Raw genomic sequence first — 12,170 nt, 5'->3', positions numbered from 1 at the left:
TCTGGGTTCTGTGTAGAAATAACAGTATATGAGCATGTGGCTGGTGGCATGTCTTTGTTCTTGGGTGAAAATTAGGTCCATGTGGGCAAACTTATAATTTTGTAGTTTTTGTAAGTTATCTGCAATTACCATGTCATCGTTTTGTTTAACTTTTTGCTGGGAAATGATTGCAAACAAGCAAATTTGTCATGCATATTGCCAGTTTAGTGCACCCGAAGTACAGTAACAGCTTTGGCACGTAACTTAGATACCACATGAAGCTCAAGGTCAGTGTCCTAAAAACAAACCTCCCAGGCATTACTCATCCTGGCAGAGTGCAGCAGCCTGCAATAGCCACCACCGGTTTGTAACTTGTTCAGCAAAGATGAGAGCGTGATGCAAATCAAATAAACTAATATCCTGACCCCCAGCTGTTAACAGATGTAGTATGCTGTGAGTATGCTCTGATTAATCAGTTATTATCTCAAACCCTTCGAGTCCCATGTTGAGCACCAAAAAGGACTGTCGAGGTTTAGCCCCAGCTAGCAAATAAGCAGCACAGAGCTGGTTTGGTGGTGGCACATAAACCATAGCGTGTCTGTTGCCATTTCAGTCCTCAGCTGCCAGCTGAGGTGGGATGCTCCACTTCTTGGTATTTTTGTCTGTTCTTCCCTGCCTTTAGATTCTACCATCTTCACCAATTTCTACTTTCTGCTGTTTGAGGGTTGCGTTCTCCCTTCTGACCATCTTTTTGTGTGTTTGGAGAGGGCCATGAAAGGTATTGCTGAAGCATCTCATTGAAACCTTAGTGAGGCACAAATGGGAACTTGGATCTGGGAGCTTTCTGGAGCCCACTGCTGCACGTGGCGCTGGGCTCCAGAAAACTCCCAGCACAGGTCTCTGGTGGCATCCACCCTTCTCCATGTCCAGTCATCTGGTTCAGGGATCAGGGGTTTTGGTGTGGAGCCTTGCTCTCCCGGGCACTACTGCCAGGAGAGCCTCTTTTCCCTTGGTCCTGGCTATCCCTGGTCTCTCTTGCATTCCAGGTGGAACCAGGTGTGCAACCGCTGGGACCTGCCTCTGAAGGACATGAAAATTTCCCTCCCCAAAATGCAGTAGCAGACCAAGAGAGCAGCCAACAGATAGAGCAGCTGGTGAGTTCTGACCCTGATTTTGGGTAAAGGAGTGCTATACGTTTTCTTGGGGTTTTCCCCCATGGAATCCAGGCAGAGATTTTGATGACTGAAGTCTTTTTAGGTGCAGCTGCTGTGGAGAAGTGGGAAGCTTGGGGAGTCCATGGGAAAACACAGGCTGTCTGCATGGAGAGTGTTGCTGGGTGGCAGCTCCAGGCAGGTGGGGGAATATGTCATGCTAAAATAATAGGGAAATACACCAGTAGATTCTGTGCTGTGTTTGATTTAGTGTTATTTGAAGTGCGAGCAGGTATGACTGACCTGGGACAGGTGTTATGTGAGAAATATGTCCCTTGTGAATTCTTGTGAATTCTAGGACAGTTCGCGGTGAGGCTCAGCAGTTCTTATCTATCCGGGGAACCAGGAGTGGTAGCAGGTAGCAACAGATAAAGATACATAACCAGGGGATGTCTGAACTCTGGTAGATGTCCTTTGGATTAAAATAGGAACTAAGCTAGCATAACTAGTATTTCAAGCTGAATATTTTGCACAGCTCTGTCCTTCTGTTCCTTGTGTCCTGTCCTCTGTCCTGTCCTATACAAATAGGAACAGTTTGTGCAAATGGGAGAGAAAAGACTGCTTCCAGAAGATGAAAGGCTTGGAAGATAAATAGGTGTTCCACTTGAAAATTCTTTTGGTTCTACTACCTTCCAAAAAAACCATCTCCCTTGGTTTCTATATTGTTTGTGTTTGCACAAAAAATTTTTTTAAGAAAAAAAATAGCTAATACAGCACTGGATCTGAGAAACTGGGCTTGAATTTTTTTATGCATTGTAAGAATGTGGACTTGCTGATCTGCTTGTGCTTGTTTCGTGCAGGAATTTGAACTCAAGAAAAAGCGCAAAAAATGTGAAAACCTTGAGCATGAAGTGAGGAAAAAGCATAAAAGATGCAAAGAACTGGTAAGTGTTCTTGCTGCCTACTGTTGTGAGCGTAACAGTAGAAGAGGAGCTAGGTTGTTGTGTGCCTCGCTTGGATTCTCTTCAGTTTATCTTAATAATGAATCACCAGTCATTCTCTTAATTTGAACACAAATTTTGGGTTCCAGCTGTTGAGGCTGGTCTTTCAGCTAGCTGTAGCATTTAGCTACCTACATCACAGGAGGAAACTCTCTGGCCCTTGATGGTTTGAGGAGATACTTTTTTTTCTCCCTTTTGTTTCTGCTTTGCTGAGCAGCACTGGTGGCATTAGGGCCGGTGACAACGTGTAGTTTCACTCAGTGCTTATCTTCTGAACAGAAGTTTTAGATCTTGCTCAAATCTCAGTTCAGGTCAGTTCTAATGCATAACTCGGCCTCATTGTCTGGGTTACAATGGGTTGTTTAAGGAATAACATGGGCATTTCATGTTGTTAGTAACTTTTCAAGTTCAAGGAGGGACCAACTCACCTTGAAATACTGGGGCTGAGACTTGGCACACAGGGAATTAGCTGTTGGGATAGCCAGAAAATATTTGCTGATCCATAAAACATTGGGATGAGGAGGTGTATGTATGTCTGTGTGGAGTCATGTGTGATTATGGAATGGATTGGATGGTGGAATATGGAATGGATTATGACTATGAATTCCTGTCTCTGCCAAATAGTTTTGGGGGAGTTAGTGTGAGAGCTGTGGTGTAGTAACACATGCTATTTCTGGACAGGAGATCCAGCTGCAGGAGGTACAAAGTGAAAATGCACGACTGGCCGAAGAGAACTTGCAGCTGAACGAGAAGGCTGGATGGGCAGGACAGGTAAGAGGCAGTATCTTTGTCTGTCAGATGGAGCATTAGCTTCTCTAAAAAAATTGCAGAGAAGGACTTGCTGCATGCTGAAAACTTGCTAGGTTTTCAGGCTGCCAGCTGAGTAATAGTCGTGTGCCTGTCTGTGTACCCCATGGTAACTGCCAGCAGAGCAGTTAACTGCCCTGTTTGTATTACAGAGTTTTTCAGACTTCAGTGAGATGCTTTGTCCTTACTTAAATTTGTACTTGGTTTACCTGTGATAACTTGTGAAGGAGTTCATAACCCAAGGCGGACAGCGGTTGGTTGGCAGACAGTGGTTGGTCGTAGAGCAGAACGCGTCACTGCAAGTGATGCAGACATAAGGTGTGTGTGAAAGTCCTCGGTCACCTCTGACTTCTTTTGTCGTCCTCCAAGAGGGCTTTTGGTGGCTGATGATGGGGCAGGGGAGAAAGCCACCCCTGCAATTAAGAGCTGCCCTTGCCAGATGGAAAACCAAAAAAGCTTCAGGCCTTGGGACAAAGGCAACTTGCATTGTTCAGTTTGCAGAGCAGATTTCAGGGAGGGTGGCTGCACCTCGGAGGGTTGTGTTCTGGGAACATGTTGCTGTGTATGAGAATGGTGGAAGAGTTGGTTCTCTTGTGAAGATCTTCATGGGTTACTGTTCCCAGATCCTTCTCCAGACAAATGTAATGCACGAGAGTTAGAAAGCTAATTGTCTGTCCTATATGTCACTCTTAAGAGTCATCATTTTGCCACCGTGCGTAAGGCTTCTCACATATTTAATAACGGTTCTAAATGTAATTGTTTGTCTTTGCCTGATAACCTGTGTTGCTAATAGTCACCAAGCCATAGTGCACTCTAGAGACAAAATACATTGCTGGAACTTCCTGTAGTAAGTGGAGGAGGTAAATGATTTCATCAGACTACCGTGTCTTTCTCTACTGTTCTCTGTGTTTAGTCCTACCATCTAGGATTAAAAAAGCTTGCAGACCTTTGTGCCTTTTTTTTGGTATCTCCTCAGTATGTAGCCTGTTCATATCCCAGTCCCTTCCTCTCCGCAAAAGAGGAGTCTAGTGGGAGAAGTGGTATGTGCAAATAAAGTGTTCCGATCACTGAGGACTGATACAAATGCATGTGCATTTCTTTTGAGTGGAAGCCAGAGGAGGCTCATGATTTTGGTGTCATTACTGGTAGAAAGCAGGTCTGCAAAACAACCTACTGCGATACCGAAATAGACTTCCATTATTTATACACGGAATACCTATGGCTACTCGTGCTCATTGACAATCCTTTCTCTTCAGGTTGAATCTGAGAATGCTGACCTGAAATTGCAGGTTGTTTTGGTTACTAAGGAACGGGATTCAGTAATTCAGACGAATCAAGGACTCCAAACCAAGCTGGAGAATCTAGAGCAGGTGCTGAAGGTCAGTAGGATCCACGTGGCTGGAAGCACTTAGTGCTGCTTTGGATGGCACATGTTGTCTCTTTGCCTTTTTTGTCCATTCTTTTGTCTCTGTGCTTCCATGGGGAATTCTGCCTCGGCAGGATCCTGGAACATGGCTTTCCAAAGTGGGCAGAGGTGCTTTAGAAAGGCTGCTGCAGGGATTTGGGTGGGAGGGGAAATAAGGTGGCCATTGCTGACTTAAGGATTTTCTTTGACTGTGTTGCTCTGGCTTGTGGTAAGAGTTTCTTACTTTCTCCTCTGTTCGATCATGAAATGAAATACAGGCCACGCTTTGACTTCGTGGCCCCTGGTAGGACACGGGGCAGTATTTCAGTAATGTCACCCTTCAGCTGTCTGTGAATTGTTCTACAGCACATGAGAAATGTGGCTGAGCGAAGGCAGCAGCTGGAAGTCGAGCACAAGGAAGCGCTGCTAGTCCTGCAGGAGAAGCAAGAGGAAGTCAGGCGGTTGCAGCAGGTATGCAGCGTATGGGAGAATGGACATTTTACTCTCTGAATCCCTGGAATGTGATGGATCTCCTGCACCTTGTTTCCTTGGAAGTGTGGTCTATGGAGGATGTATATGGAGCTTACAGGATCAAGTAAACTAAGGAAGAGTGTCTGTGTCTAGGCGAACTCTGCTACCTGAGTGGAGTGAGGGACTTTTCTCCCGACTGGCAGTTCTGCTATCTCACTGCTCCTTGTCCAAGACCAAAGAGCCTTTGAGTCCGTGCGGTGTTTTAGGTCTATAAAGGCCCATCTAGGTGGTGATGATAGTAGAACTGAATTTAGATAGGCTGCTTTTTTATTTACTCCATTTCTTGTTTCTTCTTAGGCACAGGCAGAGGCAAAAAGAGAACATGAAGGAGCAGTACAGCTTCTAGAGGTAAGACAGAAGAGAACAAGATGGATTAGTGGCTGCAGATTTGCCATCTTTTCTTAATGTCAGCTTTCTTGATGCCCTGGGTTTTGTGTGTTCTTGAGCAAAATGTTTTAATGTCTTGATCAGGTGCAACATGTTGCTGATGTGAGCAAGTGTCGGCTGTTCTGGCAGAGTAGTCTTTGCAGTCAAAGTTTTTGGGGATTAAATCTTGTCCTGCTTGGTCCTCACATAGATTAACTTCATTCAGATTGTGCCCAATGGCTCTTTCAGGGAGGCGTTAAGTAGCCAACCTCAGATCTGCCTGCTCTGTTTTCCAGGGTCATCTGCAGGGAGTGAGAATCCTTGTGTCCTTGTGATTTGAAATTTCTTTCGTGTGTATGTGCTCTGTGCTTCTTTATTGGGGAGGGGGAAAAAGGAGGAATGTGACCTTTGCCTGAGCAGACGAGTGATGAAGTTTTAGGCAGCTCCCTTCTCCCATTTGCTAGGCCAGGACCAGCTCTGCGAGTGCTCTGACATCCACTCAGAACGCGCTCTGCAGTGGTGGCAGACAGCTTACTGGTGCAGCCTGGCAGGTGCGGTGAGCCCTGCTTTGGTTTTGATTTGTATTATCTCAGTGTTATCAGGATGAATTTGCAGAAAACCTTGGCTGTGGATTCCTGGAACTGCAAGGGCAAAGCACCGAATCCTGGAACTTGGTGTGGTGATTTAGTGCCTGCCCGGAGTGTTGGGTTAGGTATGAGAGAAAATGGGACGGCTTATGCTCCCTCAGTCCACGGAGGGTTTCTGGGTATTAAAATATCTGAGACTGAGGAGAGTGCCTCACTGGACAACAGTGAGATTCCACACTAGCGCAGCCTTGCCCTGTCTGCAGTGGTGACGTACAGTCAGAGATGGCAGGCTGAACTGCCTGTGTCCACTGCTGCGCTGGCTGTTAGGAGCCCAGGAGAGTTGAGCGAGATGGTAGGTGTCCTTGATGGAGGAGACTGCTCCATGGCTGCCAAGAGCATCTCCTTTGCAGGGGGCCTGACCTGTATCTGAACTGGAGAGCCCATGAGTGCTGGCTCCTTCTAGATGGGATGAAAATGGTTGCAGGCTGAGGGAGTGTCAGAGGGAAGTGACATTATGTATTGCCTCACTTCCGCATCCTCTCTGGGACATCTGCTTTTGCTGCAGAGGCAGGATCAGTGCTGATACAGGTGCTGCTCTTGCGTCAGTTGGTATTTAACTGGCTTCTTAGCAGCCTTTAAGGGAAGGGAGGTTTGGTGCTTGCCAGTTGTTTTCCATACTAATTCACTGAAGGACTGCAGAAGCTACTTAGTTTTACTTTAGACATCTACCTGTGCAAAGGAAGAAAGGAACAGTCATTTTGTTGCATGTTTGAGAGGTTGGTTGTGGTCTTCTGCAAGAGCCTCATCAGTTAAATACCCTTGCTTTCATTTCATTGGTACAGAGGGACTTTGTAAGTCAGTGCCACCAGGTGTGGACCAAAGAAAGAGACTGTGGAGAAACAGTCATTTTGATGATGTATCTGTGGTCAGAGTCATTCCAGAACATCAGTGTAGGGCAATGTTAGGGGGTTTGGGGTGCTTACACTGCATATGGTTGTTTTTACATGTGTTTGGATTGCTTTTTCATGTAATATTAATGAAGGAATATGGTCTGTTTCCCTGTTGGAAGAGTTGTCCTAAGAGGAGTCTCCCCCTTGGAGAAACTCTAGTGAAAGCTCTCAGCAACCTGCTGTAGCCAACGCTGCTTTGAGCTGAGGGAGTTGGACTGGGTGATTTCCAGAGCTGCCTTCCAACCTCAGCTATTCTGTAGCTCTGTGATACGGCAGTGGGGAGGGTGAGTAGAGGTATGGGATGGTTTCTGTGTGCAGAGATGCCACGGATAGGACTCTGTTAGCTTAGAAAGTAAACCTTAAGGGTTATGGTCATGGGAATGAAGGAGTGCAGCAGTGGCTCCACTTGATTCCCAGCACTCCTTGGTCTCAGACCTGGGGAAAAGTCTGGACACAAGGTGTCCATTCTGTTGATTTTGTGGGTGGTTGCAATGTGGTGGTAAAAGAGGACTTAAAATTTAGCACTGACACTCACAGTGTATTGGGATTTGGAGGCCATCAAACAGCGCATGGTTATCTTGGTTATCTATTTGCTATGTGGGATTTGGCTTTTGTTTAACAAGCAGATGCCTGTGGGAATGAGGTGAGAATCTCAGTATGGAACAATAAGTCAGTGAGAAAAGAATTTCCTTCAAAATGAGGGTTGGGTTATCTTTGGCAGATTGTTGATTTTTGGCTAGTGTGACTGCTGATGTGGTTTTAAATCTCTTTTTGTTTTTCTTCTTGCTACCAGAGTACTTTGGATTGCATGCAGGTACTGCTATAAACCTGTCAGACAGGACATTTGTCTCCTCTGTCCTGATTCTGACAGTTGCTTGATATTCTTGTTTTAACTATACTCTGGAAGAGATTGCAGGAGTGTCACCTCCAAGCAATAAATGTAATTAAGGCAGCTACCACTATGAAGTTGATGGAGCAGCTGCTTTTCTGTTTAAATGCTTTGCTTCCTTGACCAATTAGAACTAGAAGCTTTATTTTCTTTTTGTCATTTCCAGTTTTTTAGATTTGTCCAACTGTGTGCCTTCTCCATGTGTCACATGCGTTTGAAGGTCTTTTGGGAACTACTTGCAATCAGAGAGTGAAGTGTTTCCTTCAAAACCCAAAAGCAATGGCCACATAATTGCAAATATAAGTTCCGTGGACAAAAAAGCCAGATCCTGCTGGCTTTGTAATTGGTTGGAAAATGGGAAGTGGAGGTTATGAATAATAGTTTTGTCAAAAAAGGTAGAAACTAATGAAGTTATAGCCTGGGAGCAGTGCTAGCCGGCCTGTTCACAAAGGATTTGGAAAGAAGGCTTATATGGAAGTGGTTGGGTTTGTAGCTGATAGGAAACTGCTTACAATAGCCACCTTCAGTTCTGACTGCAAAGAGCTGTGAGAAGAACTCATGAGTAGAGGGGAGGTTAAATGACAGGGAACAGGACTGTGCAAAGGCACGCCATGGAGGAGAAGCAGCCGTGACTAAACGTGCACAGCGGTGGGCTCTAAATTACCCGTTGTGTCAGGAAAAGCAGTATTTGAGGTAGGGTGGTTTTTGTAAAATGTCAGCCGAATTCACAAGTCTGGTCAAAAAAGCAAGTGCAGTGTTGGGAACTTTTAGGAAAGGAATTGGGAACAGCCCAAGGACATTATTAGGGTAGGCCCACATCCTCTAGAAATGGTACCCACATCTGTGTGGAGTCATGGATGTTCCTTTAATCCCTTCGGTGTTAGCCCTGCTTTGAGCGGGAGTTTGGACTGCAGACCGGTAGAGTTGCCTTCTGCAAAATTGTGAATCTCTGATCTCAAAAACATACAGCAGAAGATGCAGAGAAAGGTAACACGGGACGTCAGGATGGGATAATTACTCTATTACACGTCTCCTGTGTCATCTATAGGAGACGTGTAATAGAGCAGCCAAGAAGGACAATGTCTAAGAGGACAGGGCTGAGCTGGTGGTGGTTGGGTCTAGCTTGGTGTGGAAAATCAGAGTAAGTTCCCAAACTGGTGGTTAAACTGGCCCCACCAAGCTCTGCTCCCTGCTCTTGCAGCCTCTTCTGGTAACCAGTCTCATTTGGTGTGTGGCTTCTCTTTCTCCCCACTTTAGGCTGGGCATAGACACAAAAATCTCCTCTTTTCTGTGTCTGGGGCTCCTGAAACTCCTGCCTGTGGCCTTAGGCCCTTCTTCCTTATCCCCCTGCCTCCTAGCGCTGCCCTGGAAAGTTGCTGCTTGCCCAGCTGTGTGTGAACCTCCGGACGTAGCCTGCTAGAGGTCTGCGTTGTGTGTGGTGTGGCGGTAACGCTGCTGGGACCTTTGTACGTTGTTTTGAATAACACAAGATCTAAAAGACACCTGAGTAATTAGGTATCTCAGAATTAAACCGTGGATTATGCAGGCTATTGGCTTGTCCCCTGGTATAAATGGATTAAACTGTGATTAATAAATTTACAGAACCAAGGCACTTTTATGATGCTAATAAACACAGTATCCAGATGCATCTCCTGGCTCACGTCTCCAGACAAGATGGGAAAACCCTCTTCGGCCCTGCGGTCGTTCTGTACCTGTCTCGTGCCATAGGCTGTGATCCAAGGTGGGACCAGGGACAGATGTTGGTCTAGAGGAAGCCCTAATTTGATCCAGTGCAGCTGTTTTTGCTGTTCATGGTTTCTTTCTCTGTAAGATGTAATGCATAGGGGAGAAGGATTTTTGTAAAAAATCTTCACTGTAAATAAATTTGAACCCTTACGATCGCAGAGGAATCCTGTACGTGACTTGATGAACAGGGGGTTGACTCTGAGCGAGTGGAGAATGCAGATGCTTGTGGAAGTTGCTCATGGCATCTGATACTCTCCGTTCAGAGACAGTTAACCTCTTGCCGGACTTGAGAGACTTCACCAGGCTTCCCCTGAAGACTGCGAGCTCCTACTAGTTGTGAAGGAAACAAGTGGCAAACTGACGTGTGTAGAACAGATATGCCACGATAAAATAAAAATGCACGCGCAGAGGTTGGTAGGGAGTGGGCTAGAAAGATTTTTGCAGTACTCTGAGACCGGAAAGAAGGCTTTTTCCACGTCAGATGTGTTATTTTTGGAGTTGCCTAAAACCCAGACTTTTTGTCTCATAGAATATTTCAAGGGATGACTTTTTTCTTTTTTTAGTTGGAAGGAGAAAAAGACACTTCAAAAATATTTTTGTAGAATGGAAAATCTTGAAGAGCACAATGCAGTCATCTGTTTTGATGCCTCTTACCTACGCAAAATGATGCACGACGACAAAGCCTGACGTGATCTTAGCCCAAAGAGGAAAAAAGAGAACAAATGCCATCCCTTGCAAGGCAGAGGCTGCACCTCAGCCAGGTGCACTAATCCAAATTAACTATTTTCTGCATTAACTCCTTTGAAGAACTGCTGATTAGATAATATATTCCCATGCAGCACTAATGCTTTTTGTTTACTTGAAGTGCATGAGCAGGATCTACACGGGATATCTGTTTAGGAAGCCAGAGTAAGCTGTTGCGTGGTGGAAGAGTGAGAAGAGGGAAAGGAGCAGTTGCATTCTCCTAAGAATTGGTATGCCTACAACTAGGGGGTCTGTGGGGATGTGTAAGGACAGCCATGACTCAGCAATAATATTTTAGAAGGGGAAGATTTAGATGGTAGAAGGACAATACTAGAAAATACAAACAAATGGTTCTCTGGTAGGAATGTGTCCTTCCCTCCATAGTATTTCCCCAAGGTTCCCCTGCACTTCTTCTTGCTGAGACAGTTTTCTTGCACTCAGCCTGCATTTTTCTGGAGCAAGGCATCCCTATAGGACCTGGTGGCAAAGCATGTGGACTGTCCCCATCAAAGAAATGTTCTGTGGCTTGGGCCAGGGTGCTGGTGCTGTCTGCTCTTTTTAATGCCTGGAGGAGCCAAGATCTGGAGGGACATTCAGGAGTCCTGACCAGAATGGTGGGAAGGCCAGGGTAAGGTTTTGGGAAGTTGCTGGCACTTGTGGAATGATGGACAAGATAGAGCCCTGGGAGTGCAATTCCTTTTTGGAGATGTGATTTTAATGCTCCAGTAAACATGCAAAAACTTTTCAATCTTTTTCTTCTCAAGTCTTACTTATCTTTGACTTATTTCATCTGGTCTTGTGCAGGGCTTGGATAGGATATTGAAGTTCAAACCAGGCGTTTCAGGGATAATTCCTCATTGAGTTTGCAGTCAGTCTCCTAATAGATGATGAGCCTTAGGTTTTCAAAACGGTGTAGGTACAGAGCTGCCAGTTCCTATTGGCCGTTCCTGGGCAGGGCAAACGTTTAGGATTTTGGAGTCTGAGACCCACTGAAAAGTTGCAGCAAAGGCAAATGCTGTTTGGAGCCCCACTGGCGATTTTGTTATGGGTTTGGGCCTCATCTTGTGTTTCTCCTGTCAGGCCAGGGTGAAGGATCTCGAAGACCAGTGTCGCAGTCAAACAGAGCAGTTCAGCCTCCTGTCTCAGGAACTCAAACAATTTCGGCTTCAAACAGGAAAAATCGACCTTCTCACCTCTACGCTGGTGACTTCTGAGCTTCCTCTTGCTCTGTGCAGCTCCACCCCACAGCCTCACTGGGAGAAGGGTAATTACTGGAGATGCCTGCAAGTGTTTTGACATGAGTTGTTATTTGTGTAAAAGGAAAGGTGTAAAGGAAGTTACTCAAATGTTTAGTTAACTTTTGGGATCTGTATCTCTCTCTTGTAAATACCTTTGGTTCATTTTGCAGTCAGGAAGAGAACTTGGCATTTCTCTGACCAAAGAGAGCCCAGGTGTTCAGGCTGTTGCACTCTTAAAGAAATGATATTTTTAGAGACTTGAGCTGCTCTGAAGGGTGTTTGGTCACTGTGATGCTCGCTGCTGATCTTGGATTTTGCCTGTGGCTAAAAGTAACGGACGGATTATTTTATTGCAGAATCAACTGTTCCTGGATTGCTCACTCACCAGAGCGCGAAGAAGGTTCACAATGGAGAGGCTGATGAGTTGGAGTCGTCTCAGCGGGCGCCTGACGCCACTGTTCGCTCCCAGGTTGCTGCTACCAGTTCTCAGAAACAAGCCAAGAAAGTGGAATCTCAGTCAAACTCTTCAAAGTCAGAATCCATGCAGAACAGTCCAAAATCCTGTCCAACTCCAGAGGTCAGTATGGGAGTCCCTGTACTGAACGTATTTACAGGTTCTGGAGGGGAACTGCCTGAACAGGAGCATTTAGGGACTTAGACATCTAGTAGAGCTGAGAGGTCTCCTTTGTTCAGATTACCGTTTGTTGCACACAGGGAAAACTACCATTTAGATGTAGCAAGAAATTAATATATTGAATTATGGATATGGGGGTGGA

The 12,170-nt window shown here is 45.5% G+C and overlaps 1 protein-coding gene across 1 annotated transcript in view; it reads left to right on the top strand.

Annotated features, from left to right (window-relative positions):
- Window positions 1-1,031: 1,031 nt before the first annotated feature.
- The window catches only part of BZRAP1 (benzodiazepine receptor (peripheral) associated protein 1), a 38,396-nt gene continuing 27,257 nt past the window's right edge, over window positions 1,032-12,170 (top strand). The window contains exons 1-8 of the mRNA XM_010147136.1: window positions 1,032-1,133; window positions 1,991-2,074; window positions 2,813-2,902; window positions 4,195-4,317; window positions 4,710-4,814; window positions 5,172-5,222; window positions 11,237-11,420; window positions 11,751-11,971. Coding sequence (XP_010145438.1) covers window positions 4,713-4,814; window positions 5,172-5,222; window positions 11,237-11,420; window positions 11,751-11,971 — 558 coding nt within the window. The 5' untranslated portion in view covers window positions 1,032-1,133; window positions 1,991-2,074; window positions 2,813-2,902; window positions 4,195-4,317; window positions 4,710-4,712. The remainder of the gene's footprint in view (window positions 1,134-1,990; window positions 2,075-2,812; window positions 2,903-4,194; window positions 4,318-4,709; window positions 4,815-5,171; window positions 5,223-11,236; window positions 11,421-11,750; window positions 11,972-12,170) is intronic.

Source organism: Eurypyga helias, unplaced genomic scaffold (genome assembly GCF_000690775.1).
Source record: "Eurypyga helias isolate BGI_N326 unplaced genomic scaffold, ASM69077v1 scaffold7952, whole genome shotgun sequence".
NCBI classification, from domain to species: Eukaryota; Metazoa; Chordata; class Aves; order Eurypygiformes; family Eurypygidae; genus Eurypyga; species Eurypyga helias.
This window is presented reverse-complemented; position numbering and strand designations above follow the sequence as displayed.